Source organism: Pelobates fuscus, chromosome 6 (genome assembly GCF_036172605.1).
Source record: "Pelobates fuscus isolate aPelFus1 chromosome 6, aPelFus1.pri, whole genome shotgun sequence".
Lineage (NCBI taxonomy): Eukaryota > Metazoa > Chordata > Amphibia > Anura > Pelobatidae > Pelobates > Pelobates fuscus.
In genome coordinates, this window is record NC_086322.1 from 284,354,332 (window position 1) to 284,379,965 (window position 25,634).

At 39.7% G+C, this 25,634-nt stretch overlaps 1 protein-coding gene across 1 annotated transcript in view; it reads left to right on the plus strand.

Annotated features, from left to right (window-relative positions):
- Positions 1-25,314, plus strand: part of LOC134615004 (unconventional myosin-Id) — a 120,645-nt gene extending 95,331 nt beyond the window's left edge. The window contains exons 14-22 of the mRNA XM_063459332.1: positions 1,130-1,262; positions 3,085-3,251; positions 3,885-4,092; positions 7,454-7,677; positions 7,804-7,948; positions 9,115-9,219; positions 9,916-10,029; positions 15,364-15,521; positions 24,559-25,314. Of these exons, the coding sequence (XP_063315402.1) occupies positions 1,130-1,262; positions 3,085-3,251; positions 3,885-4,092; positions 7,454-7,677; positions 7,804-7,948; positions 9,115-9,219; positions 9,916-10,029; positions 15,364-15,521; positions 24,559-24,715 (1,411 nt within the window). The 3' untranslated portion in view covers positions 24,716-25,314. The remainder of the gene's footprint in view (positions 1-1,129; positions 1,263-3,084; positions 3,252-3,884; positions 4,093-7,453; positions 7,678-7,803; positions 7,949-9,114; positions 9,220-9,915; positions 10,030-15,363; positions 15,522-24,558) is intronic.
- The last annotated feature ends 320 nt before the right edge of the window (positions 25,315-25,634 follow it).

Genomic DNA, 25,634 nt, shown 5'->3' on the forward strand with positions numbered 1-25,634 from the left:
CGGCCATTTTTTTTCAAATCTTTTTGGCGGAACACCAATTGGAAAACGCTGGGCTAGGGTATTGTTGATACCATACAGCCAACTCCCTTACAGAAGCCCTACGGAGGTTAATATGGGCACCCTATAAAATGTTTTGGTTAATGCCTTATTTTTTTTGTTTTCAGACGTTCTGTATTTCCTCTATTTTCTTTTTACATTTATTTATTTAAATTTGGTTTTCTTACAAATGGCATGCCTAATTTGTCTTGCTAATTTACTGTGACAAAAAATGTGGTATATGTTGATTGTCATTGATGCTTGAGTTGTTTATCTGCATACAAAAAAAAAAAAAAAAAAAATTAAACGATTTGCTAGGACAGTTTCCAGCCCAGTCTCAAAAGACACTTTAAAGGTCCAAGTTTTGTTAGCATCACCATAGGAGCAAAATTTTGAAATGCCTAGATACTGGACTACTTGTGTGCCTTGTTGACTAGATTGAGAACCACTGAGCTAGGAGTTTCATTCAATGTTAAGGTTTGCCCTCTGAACTAGAACATTGGTACCCAATCTAGCCTTCAAGACATTCCATCAGTCCAGGACTTTGTCATTTCCCATGTTCTCAAAACCTATACCATTGGTAGGCCTTGAGGATTGGGAACACCTGCCTAAAGTGGCATCATTTTATGGGTTAATTAGGTGAAAGTATCAGAAAAATCCAGTCAGCAGCATTCATTCCTTAGGTATGCTACAAAACCCCAATATGGTACGGCTTAGACTTTGTCATTATCTGGTTCCTTATGAGATGCATTCTGACTTCACTTGAGCTTCTACAATGAAGAATGGATACTTTCCCTTTTTTCCCATGTTATCTGCTCCCCTTCTTCATTTAATAATTTCCTCTTTTTGTTAACCTTTGTAAAATCTTAATGAAATATATTTACTGCATTTATTTTGATGAATTTAATATTGTCTAAGATGCTTTTTTGATTATCCTCATTCTATTTCCTTTTAATTTCTTGTGCACTTTTAAAGTCTTACCTAATTTTAATTTTTAAATAAAATACAACCTAAAAGAATAAAACATGTGCTTCAATGGAAAGCAAGTTCTCCTTGCAACATTCACACCTTGGATCCTTTTCCCTTCATCCAGTGCCAACCCTGTGCTGAAGAACATGTGGCCGGAAGGAAAGTTGAGTATTACGGAAGTCACCAAACGACCACTTACTGCGGCCACTCTCTTTAAAAACTCAATGATTGCTCTTGTGGACAACCTAGCATCCAAGGTAAAATCACAAAATATGCTTTGACACCATACACAGGGTTATCCACTAACAGAGCTATGCACTAAAGTGAGAAATCAAAATTAATTTTAAATATAAGGCAAAACTATTTGTGCCATTATACCCTCAAGAAGATGGGTTACTACCGCCTAGGTTGTCCCTTCCCAGTTGAGAATAGCTCCATAGTGATTATACCCTCCTGCACAAGATACCGCTGTCTCACCCAAACACTAGTCGAGACTTAGTGAAGGATGAAGAACTGTTTTATTAGGTCAAAACACACTGAATTTATACACAGACCCCCAGCATGGCATCTCTATTGAATACAAAACAAACCCGCCCAGGCGCCTCGGTGTCTGGGAGATAATTGAGTTAGCTCTTGGTTAAACTAATCTCCCGGATGCAGAAATCCAACATATGAAAAACCCCAACAACACATACAAAACAGTGAAACACACGTACATGCCATACATCCCAGGAATGGTCTCTCTGGAGCTCCCATCCTGTCCAAAAAGCTCCCGGATCGGATATGGCTATCCCGAATTCGTCAAAGTCGAAGGTAGGGAAGTGTGGCTAGCCGCCGATCCGGCTCAGGACTCCAGAGTGCTTGGTAGAGTTTCGTGTTCACCTTATGTCACTGTGCTTTACATGAGTACATGTAGCTCCCTCAAGTCCTTGGTGACGTTTGATACCTCTCCACCTCCTCTGTTAACCCCCCAAACAATCCCCTGATTGAATCATCTAGGACCGAAAACATTCTGTTCAAAATTGTAGCGGACCAAGGCAACTCTGCTATCCGCTTTAGAGTTCCAGAGTAACATAGAGTCGCTCCCGGTCAGGACCGCCAATTCTCAGCGCCCCTTGGAGTGACAAATGAGCGGTTATGGATAACCATGAAGGGGCGCTGGGCAGGGAGACATGGTTTGGAGGGTTAGTCCTTAGTGACAGATAATAATACAAGCCAGTCGGCAAAAAATAGATTGAGTCCATGCTGTAATCACTAGTTTATGATCTGTTAAGGCATCTTAAAGAGGGAGAATCAGTCCATGTTCCATTGCTCCATTTATGTTACCTGTGTCCCTGTGCTGCCTTGTCCATGACGGACCGGTCTCATTGCTTCCAGTTTCTTCCACTTGGTTAAATAGTTGGAGGAGCCTGACAAAGCGACCTGTGTCTCTGCCTGTCCCACATACTTATAATTGTTAATCACCACTGAAACCATAGGCTGACCTAGAATTATTCCGAGGGAATGCATCCTTTATGGTCAAGGATTTCTCTTTTAATTAAATGCAGCTTTCATTAGTTTCTTATCAACCCTGCTTTATTCCCTTTTCTTCCACTACTGCATTCCTCTCATTCTTTTACGTCATCCTTCCATTCAGGCTTTTCTGCCACAGATTATACATATTTTCATTCCTTTTCCACCCCGTTGCCCTGCCTCTATTTGATCTCTTTCTCTACATTCTTATTACTGTACTTTTTCTTTATTCATTTTCTACAATTGCTTGATCTATTTAGTTCCATATTTATTTATTTTTAATTTTGATTTTCTCTGCCAGTTTTTGAAGATACATATCCACTCTGCCATCTTATCCTTTTAAATCATGTCCTGTCTCCATAAATCTCAGCCTCTATTATTCTTATTCTAGACCAGGGGAAGGCAACCTTTGGCACCCCTGATGCTTTACCAGCATTATGACTAAGAGCATTATGGAGTGGACTCCACAACATCTGGAGTGCAAAGGCTGCCTACCCCCCTTTTCTAGACTCTTAATAACGGTCTCTGGTAACTCTTGTTCCTGTATCTCTCTACATGTCCTTGTAGGAACCATACTATGTTCGCTGCATTAAACCAAACGATAAGAAGTCCCCGTCCTTGTTTGATCCAGAACGATGTCGGCACCAGGTGGAGTACCTGGGGTTGCTAGAGAATGTCCGTGTCAGACGTGCTGGATTTGCGTATCGGCAGGAGTACGAACGCTTCCTACACAGGTGATTCCCTGTACTTTTCCTGCCTCCCCAGTGTAATAAAGTTTAATGATTCCCAAATATCACATGCTGTACAAATACCTTTGATCTGAGCATTTGAACATTTACAGTGGCAGCATAGTGCCACCTGTTCTTTTTAGTTTTAAATGGATGTTTGTCCTTCTACCCTAATAGTTTTTAACTTTTTTGGGTTGTTTGTGAGAACAATCCCGTATTATCTGTAATACTTTATATTTCTACAATCAGCAAATCTTTTTAAAAAAATAAATCTATAAATGTTACTGATTTTTGTGTTCTTTTTAGAATATACAGAATCTGTAATGTGCAACCAATATATCTGGTATTTAAAACAAATAATAATTTTTAACTTGAAATCTGGGTTCTTCTGTTTTTACTTTTGCAAAGACCTGCAGCAGAATCTCTTACTATATGGCTATCACAGACTCTTGCATAACTAGCTAAAGATGTTATTGTGGACTTGTGCACCATCACACCAAACATGTTAAAAGTGTTCTTACATTATAACCGTGTACTTGTGCATTCTTTATCAAGTGGTAACATCCACAGAGCTTCCCAAAATATAGTATTGCAATAAACATGCATGTTTACCTCTCCCCCCCCTCTCCATTTATTCAGGTACAAGATGATCTCTCAGCTGACTTGGCCTAATCATAGCTTGTCTTCGGACCGTGCTGCTGTACAGAAGCTTCTCGAAGAGTGCCGTTTTCATCAGGATGCCGCCTATGGGAAAACAAAGGTTTTTATTCGTACACCTCGGACGTTGTTTTCCCTGGAGGAGAAACGAAGTGAGATGCTTCTGAGAATAATTCTTTTCATACAGAAAGTAAGATTTTTACTTAAAACTCTAATTTAACATTGACTGGCCAATATACTCTCTCCTTGGTTTTATTTCAGAGATTTAACTACGGTAATTAGAATTTTCCATTATCTTATTATCTAATTTAAGGGTTACTCTAAGTTCAATCATAACTTTGCTTCATTGCAAAGGTTATGATGCATAACATGCGCTACAACCACTCTTGGATCCAATGCAAAACTTTGCATTCAGTCAGGCAACTGGAACTCTAATTTCCGATCTACTTTCTCTCATTTTTGCCCAGGTAAATTATTATCTGTGTAAACTGAGTGGCTGTAGTATGACTGTTGTCACTTCTTTCCCTGAAAGAAGTTCCATTCAATAGAACTGCTTTATAAACTACTTGTTCCATAAATTCCTTGACTGTTATATGGAATAAAATCAGACCACATAGATCAAAATTAAGGACTTTATAGATGGAGCCCCATTGTGGTGACGGTAAAGTCAGCCTGCTACTGACACTTGCTGTATAATTTTTTTTTCTTTTTTAAATCTTTATTTTTGTTATGCATATGAGTACAAACGCCTAAGTGTCGCAACAACAGCGTACACCTTAACTTCTCAGTGGAAAGAGTGCAGGAAAAAACATTGCACAATTTTTACAGTTAATATCAAGCATAAACTTTTAGCAAATCGCAAGTTGAGGGGTCGGGTGGCTAGGTGTAGTGGGTATGCATGCGTGTTGGATCTTGTATGTTAGTTCAAATTGCAGGTGCCCTTCAGGCTAAAACTTAGGAATATGTTGCTATGTCCTGTAGTTGGATGGTCTTATGAGTTGGGCCTGCGTGCGTTCTAACGTGGGTGTGTGGGCTCATTTTGCTTATTGTAAACAGGCCTGGGCTTCCCGATGTATCTCATATATACAGCGTTGGGTGATAACCTGTCGTGATATTGGTTGTTTAGGTTGTGTGCCTAACGTCAAGCCCAGCAGGCTATCTAGAGGTGTATGAGGGTTGTCCGTCATTGCTGAGCAGGTTGATTTAAACCCTTCAGGGTGTTGGATATGAGTGTGTTAGCTAGCTATTTAGGAACATCAAGGTGTGCACATATATACGTTCGTGGCAATGCAAGTTAGGTAGGTTAAACGAGAAAAAAACAAAAATGTAGAAAAAATATATGGAAAAAGTAAAGTCATCATGTTTGGGCTGTAGTCCAAAGCCTCTTGTAGGTTGTGAATTACTTGCGGCATTTCTCCGGTTGCAACATGTAAAGTGCGGCCTGGTCCCCATCGGTATTTGATGTGGTGGAGCCGCAGTAGGGTGGTGAAGTGGCGTAGGGACCTGTGCCATGCAAGTGTCCCACTCGAGAGGTCCGCATAGAAAGACAGTGCCATTTCTTCGAAAGGGTACGTTTGTAGGCCCTTGGTGGCTTCTAGGACCGCAGCTTTAACTTTTAAAGTTTGAAATCGGATTACCACGTCTCCGGGGGCATTAGGTGGTGAATTAGGTGGTCGCGGTATCCGGAAGATGCTGTCTATCAGTATCGTTCTGGCTGCCTTCGGATTCAGCAGCGCGATGAGTAAGCGCCTAGTGAAGTATGGAAGCTCTGCTTCTGGTACTGTGTCCGCAACACCTCTAATTTTCAGGTGAGTTTGTCAGTGTTTGTCTTCCAGTGTTGCCAGTTGTTGTTTGTGTTGTAGGTTTTGTTTTTGCAGGCTGTGTACCGCTGCCTAGAGCTCTGTGATCTGGCTGGCATGTTTATTGGAGGTCTCCTCCACTGCCCCTAGCCGAGCTGCTATGTGTTTAAGATCCCCTGTGATCAGGGCCACGTCTGCGGCAATCCTGCCGAGGTGTTCTGCCACTAGATCTCCCAAGGCCTCCATGGTCACCAGGGTGGGAGTCATCTCTGTAGGTCGGGTCTATGCCCGCGTTGGTAGTTGCAGTGCCGGAGCCGATGCCGGGTCCTCTTCTGCATCATCGGAGGTCTCATCCGAGAAGTCTGTACAGTCTCCGTGCATGGATGCCTTCTTGGCGTCGGTGACATCACATCGTGGTCCTGCCGCCAGAGCTCCCCGATATTCATGCCCAGCCGGGGTTTGTCTGCTTTCTGTTTTTTAGTTTTTCGACCCACGGGGCCCTCCGGAGTGTCTGGGTTGACCTGGGGTGAAGTTGGCTCGTGTACGAGCGCGTGTATTGGTCTTATAAGTGAGTAAATGTCGGGAGCTCAGCGGCCATGCGTCGTCCTGCTTCAGTAGCGTAACTCTGCCCCTTTTTTTCTTTTTTTGTGTGCAGAATTGTAACATATTATTTATATCTAGAAACAATTATGAATAATGTATTCCTTTGAATGCTTGACCGTCATTCTAGAAGGTGTAATATCTTATTTTGGTACAATTCCTCCTGCTTGATACATCTACACCCCTACACAGGAGACACCCCTTTTTAAATTGCTTTTAAAACTGGTATGGCTACTTAACTTGATGATTAACATCCAAAATATTTATTTACCTCTTCAAATAATTTTGATGATTAATTCCCTGTCCTGTGTAATTCAATTATATATGATCTTGGATTTAATTTTTATTTTCTATATCCGTTGAATTTTAAGGGTGGTTTACAGACATCAGCGGGAGAATTATAATTTTTTTTGTATTTCTTTTTTCAATGCTTTAGTGTGGCATTGTGCAGAATAAACAGTCTGTTAAAGTAATGCCAGTAAATATTGACGATTGTAGTGGTTATAATTCTCAGGTTGAAACTCAAAAACTGAAGTCTCCCTCGTTTATTGACATTTAATATTGTCAAGTTTGTTAGTTGAATTATTTGGGGTCCATGAGTGCCAAACCCTAACGAGCTCAAACTAAAATACACAGATCGTTGCAGAGGATGCTGGAATTGGCCGAAAAGTAACTGCCAACTTAGTTGCAAGAATGGCCTCACAAGTTCAGCTTCTGGACATTGTCCTCATTGAAACCAGTTAGGGATTTGGACAACTTGAGAAATCTATGACATGCTTAGGAACAGGGTATTCGACCAATGTAACAAAAAAATTGTCCCAACATGAAAGTTTTATCTGAAGGTGTATCTGAAAAAAATATCTGAAAAAAAGTTCTCTTGAGTTTATCCTCTGAACTTAATCCAAAAGAGACCTTTTGGATTCTTTTGTTTTAGTTGTTTGCAGCTTGCTGAATAGACATTTTGCAGTTTAACTGTTAGGTTAAAATTGAGGCAAGTTTAATACGTGACTAATAAGCCCAACAGCTCCATAGCCCTTACTCAGGGCTAAGTGTAAATTCTGTCCTTATCTATTTTGAAAGTCTGTCCTTGGTGTCTCCAGAACAAAATATAATCTTAATAAATCTCTGTTTACACTTCTATCCTTTTGCCAGATGTGGAGAGGAACTCTGGCTCGGTGGAGATACAAGAGGACAAAAGCAGCCCTCACAATCATACGTTACTACAGGCGGTACAAAGTTAAGTCTTACATCCTTGAGGTGGTCAAGAGGTTCGGTGGAGTACGGAATAGCAGAGATTTTGGGAAAAATGTTAAGTGGCCGACACCACCTAAAGTGCTCCGTCGCTTCCAGGAGGCATTACAGAACATCCATGAAAGGTATACGAGTCTGTGCAGCATGTTTTATGATTGCGGTGGCAGGTCTGTTTATTTCGGTAGACATTTCAGTGAACTTTTGTTTAGAACACAGATAAAATATCTGTACATTATTTTTTTTCTTTACAGGTGGAGGGCCTACCAATTAATTAAAACCCTACCTGTGGCAGAGATACCGAAGGTCAGGGCCAAGGTTGCAGCCTTTGAGAACCTCAAGGGCCACAGAGCTGATATGGGTCTTCAAAGGATCTGGGAAGGGAGCTATCTGGCATCGGTGAGTACTAGAATCAACCTCTAAAATGGAATAGCATACTTCCAACATTTCAGATGGACAAAGAGGAACACTATAATTTTAGGGGTGTGGTAAGGGCGGAGCTGTTCTGAAAAATATTCGGTGACCTACTAATAACAATTTATAAGCTAAAATATAATTTAGAAGAAGAACAAGTATATTATTTACACAGACTGGGTTCTACACACATTTATTGTAGTTTAAAGACACATTACTGGGAGTATTATTGCTGTGGAACTCTATTTTACACTCAGATACACCAACAATATGGAGCTTCTAGAAAAGAGGGACATTAAGAATAAAAAAGAGGGCTTTGGGCTCATAATTGGACAATTGGGAGATATGTAATGACAAGATCATTCAATTAAACTTGAAATATTTGAGAATGCCCTGTTCCTATGAATATTTAGCGTAGATTGCATTTAAAAGTTTATATGCTGAAATGGGAAATGTATGGAATAGTGCCGACCGAGACCGAATTGAGCAGGGTTGGCATTCAGTCACAACCACCTGTCTCTGATCTACTGTTGTTGGACCTCAGTCACTTGCTCAACACTCAGATATTATCTTTACTGTGTTTAGAGAGAGACAGTATAGCATGGCAATGGTGAGTGTTCACTCATTAATATTCTTGTCCTTGGAAAGTGGGACAAAATGAGGGCTGCACTTATCACCATTCTTACGAAGCCTCCTGCTGGCTGACGATGATGGCAGTAGCAATCTGGAGCATGCTCATTGCAGAAATGTAACCATATTTGCTAACCCCAAGGCCCACACAGCACCATTCTATACAGTGATGGTTATGCACCGTTACAGCAGGTTCTGCCGACTTGAGCATTGATGGCAACTACATGTCAGCATTTTAACGGCTCTGTTTTGATGATTGCTTTTCTAATATTGCATTTTATACCGTAGAGACAGATCAGTCTGATTGAACATTAGAATTACAGTAGTTGTAGATAAGAATTAACTGTATGGTTGCCGATTGGCCAACTTGGATATATTACTATTATTATTATATTATTATTATCATTACTACTATACTTTTGTCCCAGTGAAGGGTCCTAGTCATGTCATGGGAATGATATTGTGTATCTGCACTGTTTGTTGCTCACTGACAGCCAGCTGAGATGCCATTCTTATTTCAGAAACAAGAGAATGCTCAGAATTCTGGGTCCTTCATATCTCGTGCCAACGAACTCCAGAGGAAGGACAAGTATATGCAAGTACTGTTCTCCTGTCACGTACGCAAGGTACACTCTTGTTTTGGAGTCATTAAATTCTGTTTAGAGTTGTGTGTGTATATATACAGGGTTATTCACCAAAGTTCTAATTTAAGGATAGAGTAGCCAAATTGAAAAACTTGACATTTTTAAATTGACTTTGAATTCTCACTTTAGTGCATACGTTTGATAGTTACATGTGCGACAGTTTTCTATTGTTGAAGGGTGGGAGGTTAACCATTTTATGTATGTATGTATACAAATCAAAAATTACTATTGTGCATTACCTGCATGTTTCAGGTGCTATAAGACTTAGCCCTGACCTTTGCTATCTCTACCACAGATAGGGTTTTAATTAGTTGACATGCCAAAAATCAATAAATCATCCTGTTTTACTTTTTGGGGACTATTTCAGTGTTATTTGCTAAACTGGAGATTCTGGAGAATTCAATAGAAAAGTTCACATTTTAAGCCAAAGTAACTGAGTTAGAAAAAAGTTAAGTTGAAGAATTTTTTTAAATGTGGATATTTTGGTGTCAAATTGAATATCCCTTTTTCTCCACCGTTAGCAGTTGTCCGTATCAGCCTAGATGTTTTAGTGCATGCGTGCCAATGCCAGTTCTGCATGTAATCGTGCATGCTGGTATCTTAGACGAGTGTAAAGTAAAGTTTCCATTCTATGACCCCAAAAGGAATCATTGTCAACATAATCCTTTATGTTTTCAGGTAAACAGATTTAACAAGGTAGAAGATCGTGCCATTCTGGTGACAGACCGCCACCTGTACAAGATGGATCCTAGCAAGGTGTACAAAGTGATGAGCAGCACTCCACTTTACAATGTAAGTGCAGCAAAGTATGCTAGGTGTGAGATGATATTTTCAGATTTTTCAGTTCTCCCCCCCCCAAGAACACGTTGATCCTCTCTGTATGCTCATTCTTTGCTGACTGACAGATCAGAAGGACAGAGCTTATAACAATGATTGACAGGGTATCAAGATAGAGGCGCTTAGTTCCAGGATTGGAGTTCGTAAAAGTAGCAATATGGATTTCCAAACTGAATTTACAGATATTAAAAATACATGCGCGTCGCTTCACCGAGAGCCCATGCAGCTTAACTTGATGTCATAGCAAATTTATACCAAGAATTAAAATTTTGGTGTAAATTTGCTGCACTGCCAATTTGTAAATGTTTCTGGTTGAGTTTGAGTGTCTCATAGGAAACCACAAAGACCGTGACATCATTTGGTTTTCACTAAATGACACTGTGGCTTCACAGGCATGGCACAAAAAATGTATCTTTTTTCTTTTAAAATTTTTTATTTTTTAAAGTAAATGCTACACCTAGTGAGACCTGGTATAAGTCCTCCATGGGCGAGCACAGCCAGTAAAAATAGCACTTTTTTTTTAATGCTGCAGTGCTAAAATGGTTATTAACACTGAGAAACGATAATTGGCTTCTTCCAATAAAAAAATAAATAAATAATGCAATAAATAAAAAGTGGTGTACCCTGGAATCACCCTCAAAAACAGGAGAGTCTTAAAAAGTGTTCTTCCCTTTTCCTCCTCCCTATGTAGTGCAGAGAGTAATTGTAGCGGAGCTCCTATACCCCGGCAGGGTATCTCCGCTGGATACTCCTCGTAGTTGCAAGAAGCGCTGTTTAGTGGATATAACTTCCCCCAGTAACAAGACGACACATAGTTCTAAGAGAACTGTTTTTTTTATTGTGCCGAATGCAGCCTTTTATTCACAGACCTCCATTCAATATGCCTCTGTGTCTGGGAGATAGTTGAGTTGCCGGTAACTAAACTGATTATGAGAGGCCTCAACATTAAAATAACCCAAAAACATAAAAATAAACTCAGAAAACCCCACATATCATGTATCCCCGGATAGCTCCGATCCGAGTGCCCATGTTGGCCAAATAGTGCCCGGATCCATGCAGAGATGACAAATTGCCACCGGGGGAAAGTTTTCACCAAATATTGGAAGCTCCTGCAGACAAACAAAAGGGAGCTCCCCCTGGTTCCGAGGCAGTGATAGTCTCTTTTTGTCCATAGTACCTCCCCTCCAAATAGCACTCTTCTGGCAGGTTGGGAAATGGGGCAAAACAGTCTGCAAATGTGAACTGGAACTGGGGGGGGGGGGGCGGCGAAGTGGCTGTATTAGAGTTCCATAGGGTTTGCGGCCAAGTGCCACTGGGGACCGTTCGGTGGCTTGGAGACAACTGACTGCCAGGGATAGGGCACACTTGGTAGGAAGGGTCAGTAGATGAACAGTCCCTTGGGCCCTGTTATTTAAATGGACCATAAGGATCTAGGAGGTACCTTATCTCCAGGGTCTATGGGTGATTTATTCCATTTGGGATAGACTGCTTATGGATCAAAAAAAAATTGCTAGTGATATCAATGCCCCTAGCTATCCCCCAGTATAACCCTACACTACCTACTTACCTTTTCCCACTAATTCTAGTAAGTGTGGGCTGAAAAAATCTAAATCCAACTTACCTGTTCATATCTTGATTCAAAGTATTTTTTCTTTAATCTAACCAAAAATGGACAAAAATAAATTGGCCAAGTCTTGATTGACATGAGACTTTCCGTCCGAGCATTGGGATTGTTTGGTTTCCAAGCAAACCAATCACATTGCTCCTACTTAAAAATCAAAGCCTTACCCTCCATGAGTGTCTAGCTTGCCCCAAGTCTTCCACACAGTCAAGTTGGGGAATTTTTTTATTTATTTTTTCAGTTCGGTTTTGAATTTATTTATATTTTTGTCTACTCTTGCGATTTCAGATTTTTTATTATAACAAGTTGTGTTCGTGCTAAATGTCACTGAAGCAGCAAGGGTTCTTATAGATTACCAGGTAGAGCCGAAGAAAGGGGCGTGTCAGCCTAGTTCATGCAGTGACCCGTCACATGTAAGGTAGCCCATGTGCAGAGCTCTATTGAAATGCTCTGAGATCCATTTGCACCGTGGATGTGTGTCTGATGTGCTCACATTGTGCTTATTGGGAACATCAAAACCCAAAACCCAGGTCCTTCGACAGCTTGCGGAAAACAAATGATGAAAGAAAGTATCAAATCATGTTTGCTCATAGTGTTGACAATTGTCAATAACCTGTCTGTAGATTTTAACCTCTGGTGGACTGATGACATTTCTAGGGATTTACCAATCCAGGTAGTGAAAGGGTTAACATTCTTTGTGATTGTTGATTCTCAAATAGAGGCTTATTTGTTACTGCCCAGTTGCAGAGCATTAATGAGGTTTAATGATGGTATTTGCCTTGTGTCACTGTCAGCTTGCAGAGGTGACAAACCGTCGCCCTAGCTTTTGAGTCCTTGTAGCACCTGGTCCTTATTTATAAATCTCGTCTTGTCACATCATTCTGTTCTAGATTCCCAACTCTGTAGTGGGAGGGGTAGGCTGGGCACACACACACACACACACACACACAAAAAGCCAATGCTTGTAAGACATGGGAGCTGAAAACAAAAAGAAGGAACTGGTGAAAGAAGGAGAGCAAGTGTTAGTGTAAATGAAGACCTAAAACAAAAAATCATGTAGCCATGAGCTTTCTACATCCATACACATCCTTTCATTTGACAACCTCTTGGGGGGATGGGGTTGCCATGGAGATTTCCATGGAGATGGAACTGTGGAATGGTCCAGCAGTTGCTGTATTCAGCTCCAGTGATCATCATTCCAAGATTCTCTTCCTATTTTTCTTCACTTCATTCCATTACTCATTTGTTTGTCTTTTTAATCTTGTCTTGTGTGTTTATTTTATATGACTTTTCATGACAGTTGGTTTTCTCCTCCTCGTCTGTCTCTAACACACCATGTTCTTGTCTTAACCAATATGCAATTCCCTCTCTACTGTTTGAATTTTTATATATATATATATATATATATATATATACATATATATATATATTTATATATACATTATGTCCAGATTGTCACTTAAAGACCAATAATATTTTGTCTTGTCACAATTTGGTCATTGTAGTACCAGTAGAGAATGTCTTATTTAGTATCAGCGGCTATATGCCAGCGCTGCCCTGCTATTGTTAAATCAGTAAGATATTCCATTTTTGAATAAGGTACTTAAAGACCAAAATATTATGACGTCATAAGTCATCTATGATACGTAAAAGATTAAAGCAATATTGTAAAATGTAGAATCCAGGAGGAGTCATTATCATTTTTATTGAAGGCAGGAAAAAGCATCCATATCAAAATCTCCAAAAAAAAAAAAAAAATGTAAGGAGTATTTTGGGAGCCATAACTCCCGGCTTCTGCCGTATATCAAACTGTGCTGTATCCTCCTGGGAACCGAGGGAAAAATGTTCTCCAATTTCGTTTTTTTTTTTTGTGTGTGTGTGATTTCCTACCTAGGAAATTCCCAGCTTTCCAGCCTATTGCATGACATATCACTGGAAAGCCCAGGATGTCCTCTTTACAATACAGCAGGGATTGATAGAGTAGCTCAAAAGAATAGAAGGAGATGCACGTGAAAGAAATGTCCAGTACAGACGACACAAGTTAATGGGCTGCGTCTCAGGAGGTCTAACAAATGGGTGCAAATTCACATTATTTTTTACGGAGCCTTATATTCAAAATTCTAAACGGAAACATAGGAACTCAAGTGATTACTTTACAGCTCTTAGGAAAAATCACATCTTAATCTCATTGCACAGTTCAGATTTTCACTGGTAACAAATGCATGGGATATCTCCTGTACCAGTGTGATCTCTTAACATTCATTGTAAGCGTAAACTGGATTGTCTTGTTCTAAGAGTCACCTGCATTAGTACAAATTGGGACTCCAAATAAATATATACATTATAGCCATAAATAAGGTGTGGCCTAATTGCCTCTAAAAACATATTTTTTGTGTATGTGCCAAATAAAGATTACAGAAATCTTGATTCATGCAAAAGCCTCTGAAGAGATGTAAAAACACGGGATTAAGTGATTATGATCTCAATGTATACAGTATGCAACCACAACTGTTTAATGAGAATATTAATACATGCGTCCCGTTGTCTACTTCTAGCAATCTCTGTTTATTCTTATTTTGTGTTCATATTTAGATATAAAATTTACTTATAAAAATTATACATATCAAATAAATAGTTTGTTCACTGAATTGGGAGTTAGAGAGAATTGAGCAAAGATTTTAAAGTATTAAGCTAAAATAATTGCATTTAGAAAAATTCATCAACATTTAAATTTTTGCAGTTTATCTATTTCACCTAAAATTTGCAATTATTGTAAATGTTCAGCAGTTCTCAGTTTGCCAATAACCCCTATCTTCAGTGCTGATAACCTACTATTGCCATCAGTGTGGTTTCGATATATGTTAATTGTCATTCAAGAAACCATGGCTTCCACCTTGTTAGGTTTTCAGTATTGTATGTACTTACATGGTTTTCTAGTGATGCAGGCTAAAAGGAAAGTTATGATTCCTTAAATTTCAGCCTTTCACTCTTCTTGGTTTCTGCATTTGTTTAAAAAGAAGGTAAAAAAAACGCCAATTGAAGGCAATTTCTAACTGTAAAATCAGGAAGTATTACTTTTTCTGAGAGGGTAGTGGATGCATGGAATAGCCTTCCACCTGAAGTGGTAGAGGTTAACACAGTGAGGGAGTTTAAGCATGCGTGGGATAGGCATAAGGCTATCCTAACAATAAGATAAGGCCAGAGACTAATGAAAGTATTTAGAAAATTGGGCAGACTAGATGGGCCGAATGGTTCTTATCTGCCGTCACATTCTACGTTTCTATGTATTGTTCTGGATTTAAAAGGTATTTCTCTCCCCCCCCCCCCCCCCATTTGTTTCAATCCGATTTCTCCTTGAATCAACAAACTGTTACCCTGCATATTAAGTACTCTATTCTTGAAAAATGACCAATAACAACTGGTTTTTTTTTTTACTAATATACAATTTGTATAGAACCCAATAATAGATTGTCCATGCAATGTAATTTTCTAATAACTCTGTGTAGATTCTAAACATTAGTGACATTTCTAAACCTCAGAATTAGGTGGTACTTGCCCTTTAAGTTTGTCACTTGCTGTTAGAATAATTTGGGCTTAGGAAGGACTGACTTTTAACCTGTCACTGGAAATATGACTTTAAGTCCATCACTGTCTTCATTCTCTCGAAGGTATCGGGCATCAGTGTGACTAATGGGAAAGACCAGTTGGTAGTCTTCCACACGAAGGACCAGAAGGACCTAATTGTGTGTTTAGGAGTTTGTGGACAACCACCTTACGAGAGCCGAGTGGGGGAGCTGGTCGGTGTCCTTGTCAATCATTTCAAGAGGTAAGTGTTCTGCAGAGAAAATTGCTTCTTCACAAGATGTCGTATGGTTCAAGCATAAAACAAGTACCGGTACCATGTCTTCGTTTTATGCATTATGCACCTAGATTTTATTTCCCTTTAACAATTCATTATTGTATTAACATACTGTAATTCTTAATACAGCACTACTTTAATTAATGCAATATGTGACCATATGTGTAAATACCATTTTTCTATAAAAGAGGAGCTATACCAGAAAGGGGAACTCTTACAAAAAAAACACAAACAAAATATTATCATGGTAATTTACTGTAGCAGAGCTTGTGTATCCAAACTACATACCTCCGCTAGGATTCCCTCGTAGCTAGAAGAAGAGCCCTTCAGTGATTACAGACCCTTTACCCAGACATCAGATGACACATAAGGCTGGGGAGACTAACCAACTTTATTGAGCACAATGTAGCCTTTTATTCACAGACCCCCAGCATGGGGTCTCCATTCAGTACATCACTGATCCCGCCCTGGCGTCTCTGTATCTGGGAGGTGATTGAGTCAACTCTAACTAAACTAATTATCTCCCGGATACAAAGAGCCCAATAGAGGGGAAAAAAAGCCTAAAACATCCCCGAACCAGCACATGTTATACATTGCAAGATAGCTCTTATTGGAGCGTCCAATCTGTGGAATTATCCCACTGCAGAACTTCACCTTCATTGCCTCTGTGTATAGGGTAGTGGATTTGCCTAACAGTACAATAAATACACATGCTTAATGCAAATATCAAGAAAAAAAAAACAAAGCTTATATGAATGTACAAGAAATGTATTCCCTGAAAACCAGAGGGAGTAGAGGATTATTGTCTAAATAATGCTCAAACTGGACCAAAGTACGCCACACTCCTAGATGCACAATGATGATAATATCTAACTAAAAGATAGCCAGGAGCAAATATTGATGACAGGCGAAGTTATATACACTACAGTCACTAGCAACAGGTAGATAACAGTAGAATCAATGTATAGTTCTAAATGTACATATTCATTTTTAAAAAATAAAATAAAGTGCAAACAGATCAATTAGATAAATATGAATGTCCAAAGTAGGAAAGTCCAGAAATATACTGCAAAGTATTAGTATTCCATCGTCTCTTAAAATTGGATATAAAACAAATGTGGCAGTTTGATCTGAATAACGTTGCAACATATAATCTTGCAGTAATGTTTCAACGATGTAGCACTTATCAGTCCCGCTTGTCAAATTATATAGTAATCAATATATATTCAGTAGAGTACACAGTCCTGAATGTTATCATATAAAGGAATATGGGAAAAAAAAAAGATAAACTCAATTGTGGCTTGATCCAGAAAGTGACCTATAAACAAACAAAAAAAATGATCCATAGTGTTCACTGTATATATGAAACTTTATTATTAGATTAAAAACACTTACATGGGTGATATAAGATGTAGTGTAACTCCAGCATTTCCAGTAGTATTTCTGCTAGAAGTCTCTCCCAAGGAATATAGTGTTAAATGCTCTCTCTACCCAAACATCAGTCGAGACTTGATGAAGGGTAAAACAGCCACTTTTATTGAAAGGAACACAGGTTTATTTATAAACGAACGGAGACCGGAGGGAGAGTGGGTCTCCTTCAAGCACAGCATGTATACAAGCACTTGTCTCATCCACCATTAGCCCACCCAGGCCAAGGGCCACAAGGGCCTTGCCCCTACCGCATCGCCCACATAGGCGGAGGATGAAACGCCACCAGACAAGGATCATCTGCTGCTCCTTGATTGAGAGGGACTCAAACTCTAGAAGCCCTTAAGTCCGTGGCTTCCTGATGCAGGCCCTTAGGCAGGCCGGGGGCTGGAGGGTTGCCTCACCCCATTCCTCCCTTGCTGCTACCACTGGCAAACTCTCTGTACACACCCTGCATTCTCCAACAGTAGGATTCAGCTGAACATGGAATCTCTTTCTTGAGATGTACCGCTGCTTCCATTTCGAGTTCTCTCCTTACTAACGGAAGCCATCTTGTCTATACATACCTCTCAATGCGGTTTTGATGATTTCTTTTTACCATTTTACTTAAGTTTTCTTTGCAAGTTTTTGCTTTGTGTGGTACCATATTATACCCGAGTACTTTGGTCCAGTGGCTTTTAACCTATGTTTGCCTAGCATGTCTTACATTATTACTGAGCGGATAGAGATCCGTGTCTAGATAGTTCACCTTCCACAGGTTTAATCATAGTTTCATATACTGACATGTCCGCTTAGCCCAACTGTGTTTGATTTTCTCTCAAAGAAACAAAAATGTACTTCTGTTCTACAAGCAAGTTGCATAACACGGTTTCTCTGCTTTATATCCCCATATCTGGGCAACTATCGTGACCTAGAAGCATAGTCCTCACATACTGTCTAGACCTACACGCCTATCTTGTTATAAACGTTATGTTTATGGTTTTATTTACAAAAATTTGCCAGTACATCTCATGCCACCATGCCACGATGAAAAGCTTGTTGTGGCTTTACAAGTCTGTCTACTCTTTTTTGCACTGCAAAATAAAGATTGACCAAAAAAAAAAAATAGTTTTTTCTTTTTAAATCTTATAAAAAAACTAATCTATCATAAAAAAAGCGTTTAATGCAAAATCAACATTTAAGCCATTAGGGATAGAGTGTTGAGGCAATATATGCATCTAACTTAAGCTTTATTGAGATCCTTCTCTAAATCACACTCTCTCTCTCTCCAATGTAAATCTACCGTCTCTATAGCTAGAAAGTGTAGTCTACTGGGGTTTTGATGATGATACTTGCTAAAGTGTCTAGAGCAGGGGTTCCCAACCCACTCATCAAGTATCCCCTGCCAGTCCTGGATTTAGGGATTACCCTGTTGTGTCAAGTGTTTTTTGTTTTTTTTTTGTTTTTTTTATCTAAAAACACCTTAGACACAACTGGGCAGGGGCGGACTGACCGGTCGGGCACTTCGGACATGGTCCGAGGGCCTGGCCGAGGTAGGGGGCCCGCCACCCAGCCACTTTGTGTGTGTCTTTGACACACAACACAATTTGCGCCGACCACTTGAGTAAAACGCCTCCCTCGGGCCCAGCAGTACTTACCAGAGGTGGAGCTAGGGTCCGAGGGAGCAGAGGAGTATGTGATCCCTGTGCACGTGGGCGCATCATTGAAGATTGATTGAAGATGGGCGCATAATGTCGATGTCACACGCCCATCGACATGCGCCGCCTGCACGGGCCACCCGCAATCTTCAATGATCAGGCTTACCAACAAGCCGAGAGAGGAGGGAGCCAGACTCCCATCACACTCAGCCACCCTCCTGAACCAAAAAGGTATGTAAGCGGGGGGGTGGTTAACTATGTAATGTGATCTGTGTGTGCATGTTATCTGTATGTGTATGTTATCTGTATGTGTGTTAGTGTGTGTATATCTGTATGTGTGTTAGTGTGTGTCTGTATCTGTTAGTGTGTGTATATCTGTATGTGTGTTAGTGTGTGTCTGTATCTGTATGTATGTATGTATGTGTGTTAGTGTGTGTGTATCCGTATCAGTATGTTTGTGTATCTGTATGTGTGTGGGTGTGTGTGTGTATCTTTATGCATGTTATTGTGTGTCTGTGTGTCTGTCTGTGTGTTAGTGTGTCTGTAAATGTGGATGTCAATGTGTGTCTGTGTATCTGTATGTGTGTTGGTGTATGTATGTATGTATCTGTGAGTCTGCACCTGTGTATCTGTTCAAGCAAATACACCCCTGCATTCAAATATCAACAATACATACAGACACACCCCTACATTCTAAGGCAAACAGTACACACAAATACGCCCCTACATTCACACACACATACTCCATTCAAAACATGCTTACAGTCAAACATACATACACTGCTCAGGGCAAGTTCCACCTTGCAAGGATGGGGAAATGGTAGATACCCATCTGGCAAAGTATTGTGGTAGTTGTACGAAAGATGGGGATCTACCTTTTTTTCCATCCTTACGATAGGTGGACCGAAAAAAATCTTGCACCAGCACCCACTCTAATTTAGGTCAAAAATGTGAATAAAATTACTTTTTAATGGGAGAAAAGGGGGGCTGGGGATCTAAATATTACCCCACTACAGCCCCTGTCCCCCACAAACACCCAACACTACAGTCTCTATCTTAAATTAGAACCCCTATACCCCCTCTACAGCACCTTTTTACCCATTAGAGCCCATGTTGCCCATTAGAGCCCTTATCTTCCCACTACAGCCCAAGTCCCACACACTACAACTCCTGTCCCCTACTGAAGCCTCTGCCCCCCCCCCCCCCCACATTACAACTCTTTCTGTAACACATGCATGTGTACGCGATGTATATTTGTGTCTCTTGCAAGTTGGTGGGTAGACAGGGGCCCCATGATCTCCTATTGCCCAGGGGCCCGATGAGTTATCAGTCCGCCCCTGCAACTGGGTAATCCCTAAATCCTGGACTCTTAGGGGTTACTTGAGGACTGGGTTGGGAACCACTGATCTAGAGAGATTATGGTACTGCAGACCAGTCCTAATGTTCCTAGTGTTCAGTTATTCTTTTCTTCATGGACCTCTTGGTACGTCCCACACACTGTTAGTAGATCTATTACTCCTGAGGTCCTGGATTGAATCTTGTAACGTTTATCCTGCACATTAGACTTGGAAATGCTTGTAGTTCTCTATTGGGAAGAATTGTTGGTAAATCTTCCTACCTGTTCTCCTCCTGTCTTAATATTTCTGTCTTTATTCTTTATTGTTGGTGCCAGCATACATTTTAGATTGAGAGCTTTAGAAAATAAAATTTTAGGAGTCACACCTAGTATTTTATCCAAAATCGGATCGCTTCTCAGAACATCCCAGTACTTCTGGGATATCCATAATAATGGGAATATCCATAATAATGGGAACGAAATTGCTGGTATGCTTGTATAACTGCAATCTCTGTAGTACGAACTTCCTTTGGTCTAAGGATGTCCTCTCTTGGCAGTGCCAGAGCTTGCTCTATGGCAATATCCAAGAGAGAGCAGGGATAGCCTTTCCCCCAAAAAATGACTCTTTTAATCTTCCATTTGTGATCTGCATACCTCTAGTTCTGAACAGTTCCACTTATTTCTCTTGAATTGGCTGAATTGATTGTTATCCGGCCAGGTCTTTTTGTGACAACTACCTGCAGGGGTGAAATGATACTGCCAGTGAGTACTGGATGGACTCGCAACCTTGCAGATGTTTGATGACAGATGTGACATCTGCATTAATCACAATCATTTTGTGACTCCGAACAATCTCTGATAGGGTATTTGTATCTTAAGGAAACCACTCAAGTAATAATCGAAGTTTACTAGATTCTGTAAGTGAGTGATACAATGATGATCTTCCTGGGGGATAATTTAGTGTCTTGTGAATCTTCGGTAGATGATAAAAAACAGTATCCTTGGGTGTTGCATGTATAAATAATTTAATTCTCTATTGTTCGGATTCTCTCGCGATTGACCATTATCATAGATCTTTGAGTTCCTTCATGAATTAATATGCAAGATCAACATCTAGAAACTGATGCCTCTCCCAATCCTCTAAAAGTCTGGTGTTTTTTCATGTAGTCTATTGTCTAAATCAGAGGTGCCTGAAAGGAAGATCCCCATATGCTTTAAAACTACATTTCAATGATACTTTGTCATTCTAAAGGAATTCTACACGATCATGGGAGTTGTAGTTTTACAACATCTAGGGATCTACCTTTTTGGTAGCCCTGGTCTAAATACACATGCTTGCCTAAGTAGAATATTTATTTAACAATACACTAAAACATATAGAAATTACCATTCTTTGTTTTATGATTGTCCTCCGACTTCCAAAATTTTGCTAATCTAGAGTGTATTTGGACGTTCATTCTTGACCTATCTTCTCCAATTATACTTCTATTGCTACGTGATGGCAGAACCAAATTATTCCTCTATTTATATTAAGGGCACTTTGTTGAGCATGTTTTTCCCCCTTTCCACTGAATGGTGGCGCTATTGCTATGGTAGCTCAGTGGCAATTCCCTTCACACCAAAAGAGGGGTAACATAAATTAAAGACTAAATTAGACTGGGTCACTGCATCCATTATCTTATTTAAAAAACAAAAAAAATAACTATTTTATTTGTAAAAAATAAATTTAAAAAAATCATTTTAATTAAGTCACATTATGACACATAATGGGGGGACCTTTATTTTAATTCCATTTTCACAATACTCCCCTCTCCTTTCTGACATGCCTTTTATAGTTTGCGTGCCCACATTTTTCTTGGGGTTTTTTTTCAGCCACATTACTGGGGAAAAATGTGACTGACATGTCTGGCTGATGGGTAAATGTGTGTGTTCCAGGGTAGGAATGGGGGAGGGAAATGTAATGAAGCCGATTTCTCCTTCTGATGTGTGCCTGCTACATAGTCACCTCCTCCCTTACATGATTTGCCTATTTACTTTCTCCCAGTGTCTTTTATTTCTGGCTTTCTTTTTCTTTCTATGAAGCCCTCTCTTAATTATATATAATTATACAAAGCCATTTTTATTCTTAGGGCTAAGGCATACAGAATGCCACACTATCCAATTACTGTATCTCCCCCTTCAGCCTCTCTCACTGTCCCCATTTCTCCTTGTGCGCTCTCACAAAGAAGGCTTCACAGTGTTCCACAGACCTGGGGAGGGAGGGGGGTGCTCTGGCGTCTCCATGACTACAACATCAGCATCTGAATAGCTGTGTGATAAGGATGCAGGATTTAATGAGCTCCAAAGAAAATCCCTGGTCAGCACCAGGCAGGCATCCAAGTCTCAGATCTATGCTCCTCACCACTCAACCCACCCCCTTTCTCTTCCCTCCCACTTGTTTAAAGGAAGATTGTAATGGCCACAGTTTCTATAGGTGTGCTTTTTTTTTTTTTTTTTTTTTTTAGAAGCCAGATAAAATAAATTCTACCGAGTTCACCATTCAGTTTCTAAGCCTCTGGAACAGGGCAACACCTTAAATCTAGCCAGGGCATGTTTTAGGAACAGCATAATGTATAGCCCTTTACTCATGACTTGATCAGAATTTAGGAGCCTGAGGAATTAGAGATCTATTCACTAAGCAGTGAGTTGACATGCAACTGATGGTTCAAAGAAATGTAATTTGCTTCATTTTTCTAGCCTGTTTTATTTTTGCCTATATTTAGAGATTAAAGTGTGTGTGCGTGCGTGCGTGCGTTCCCTAAATAGTTTCATCTCTAAATATATATATATATATATATATATTTTAAATAAATAAAAATAAATAGATTTTACTAAAAGAGTAGTAGTAGAATATCCTGCCAGTGAGGGTAGGATCTAATATACGGGAATCATAGGATCCGTGTACTGCAGGCATGCAGATATGAATCTCTATATTGTGCTTGCAAATCTATAATGATATAATTACTGAGCAATGCTTTTATCTCCTTCGAATGCAGCATGTAGCATTATACAATGACTGGCAAGTGGGTACCCCATGGTTCCAAATCCACCCAGTGCGGTGTCCACATTCTATAATCCTTACCTCCATGTCAACAGTGTAGAAGTAAAGACTAAAATGGAGATACAGTAAAATATAAAATATGATCTACTTGCAAGCAATCTGAATTGTACAAAGTGTATGGGCCTTTTCAGGAGTACTGGAGTTGGTAACACTGTATCCTTGCACCATAACTACTACAGTAAGGCATGTCCCTTTAATATTACGGTCTCTAAATAATACAATGTTAATGTTTAAATACCAGGTGCCTTTTAAGGTATTAAATGCACAAGGCTACCCTGCAGGGCAAATGACGCATGGGGAGATTAAATGGGTCAAGTGGTTATTGAACAAAACCGCAAACACAGCACTCTTTGCTTGTAAAAGACGTTCATATTTTGCTTAAATCTTATTTTAAGGACAATTTCCGTGCTAATTCAGCTCAATGCCGTACGCTCTGTAATCTTTGTGTAACTAATATTTCAGAAACTGTCGGTGCGCAGGGATAGTTTTCTCAATGAATTCTGGTGATCAGTAATTTAATCAACTGCTAGCTGGCCATGTGAGAGTTCTAATATGAAGCCTGGCCTCGGGTTACATCTGTTCAAAAGATGTATATTACACTTCAACTTGTTGGCTGTAAAAACGTGATTAGCAGATAACTGCAGCTTTTTGTGTAAACTGATAGAAACCACTGTGTATCTGTTTGTTGTGCAGTGTCACTCACGTGATGAATGGAACTGCCTTTAGGGTTAGATCTGTTCCATAACCTTATGCTCTGCAGTTTTGTGGGATAAGATAATCTTCCTGGTGTAGGAAAGGTAATTTAATGCATAACACACACAAAAACAAACAAACTATATAATGCATGAAAAAAAAAATATATATTTTTTTGTTTCCTTTTGATAGTTGTGTTGCCTTTATAACCTCTGAAATGACCACATAGTACACGCTGTTATGAAAATAACTAAATGTACTCAAAAAGAGAACTGCTTTATTGTACAATGTGCAACCTCAGACCAGCTGCATATTAAACCAGCTTGTCGCTCATGATTGTACAATATCCGGCGACCGTAATAGATTCTGTCCTGCTAACAGAGTGTGGTGCAACTTCCCTTGTGTCATAGGTGTTTGTCTGCTATTAGTCATGCAATCAGATGCTGCAGGCACAACTAGGTCACAATGAGTGGAACTACTTGTAAATGGGTTCTATTTGGCAATAAATGTGTCAGGCTGTGCAAATTCTGTTAATTTACGTTGGTGTTCGCAGCTTCTGCAATCAGATCTCAAAATGAGGGTCATCCATGGGACTATCACTATACTGTATCTCTCACACAAGTTCTCAAATTCCACCTGCAGGCCAGGATTTGGGGGTAACCCAGTTCTGTTCCAGCTATATGAAGAGAAATAGATATAGATCAAATCAGTATCATTGGGGGAGGGGCTAGAATTTGGGTTGAGAAGTAAAATTAATAAGTGACATATAAATGTACGTATAGTATAACCGAGTTCTTTTTTTTCTGACAGTGAGAAGAGGCGATTGCCGGTCACCGTGTCGCACCCAGTGCAGTGCAGCCAGCATGGCAAATCCTGCTCGATCACCGTGGAAACAAAGATCAACCAATCACCGCCTCACTTCACCAAGAGTCGCTCTGGGTACACCCTCAGCGTGCCAGCGAATTAATTCCTCTGTGCCTTGATCATACAGCGATATTGATTATCTCTGCCCTGTGCCTACCCACACAGCCAAATTAACAGAAATGCCACAAATGTGCTTTAGTCGGGGACTGGTTCCCCCTAAAATCTTATAAGTGGAAGTCTGTGTGTTTGTTTATATTATATACATATCTACACACCTGCTTCTTTTCATAATGTCCAAATTTTAATTCTTCTTGCTCCAAGTGCCTTTCTTTAGAAACATTACATGGAGTTACCCGGCCTGTGTCTCTCCCTTGTCCAGAGTGAGTCAACAGGTGGATCTCCCGGTTTTACATGATTGGGTGTCATGTTGGCACATTTTATTGTTCATTGATAATAAAACAAATTAAAAAAAAAAAGTTAATTAATTCTGTGTCTAGCAATTTAATAAGGTCAAAAATTATTGGGTTCTTTATCCTGGTTTTAATTAAAAATATTCTTGTTCAAAATAACATAAAACCAAGCATTTGTACTGTGGTCAGGGTTGGCCAAATTTATGTGGGGTGTCCCCACTAAACATCACATTGTAGTGAATTGAACACAGAACTGTATATTTGAAATAAAAATTGTCAAGCTATGACTGTAGTGGAGCTGGAGAATTTCTCCCATGTCAGCATTGAGCATACACTATAAATCCCGGTGTGGATATGTAGGTCAGCACGAGTAGTTTCATTCATGACAAGACATGGGAGAAATTACTTAGAAACATAACGGAAGTGCATTCTTGGTGAACAACAAAGTACTGTAATCAGCAAACACAAACTGTTTTAAACACCTAAATTTTCAGTACTTTTAGGGATCTAAATATCAGCAACTGGGTACTCGCCAGGGTTTTCTGCCGCCATTATTTCACCAATTTTAATTTATTTTTAGAATGGTTTTGGTAAATGACCAGGAAATTGCAA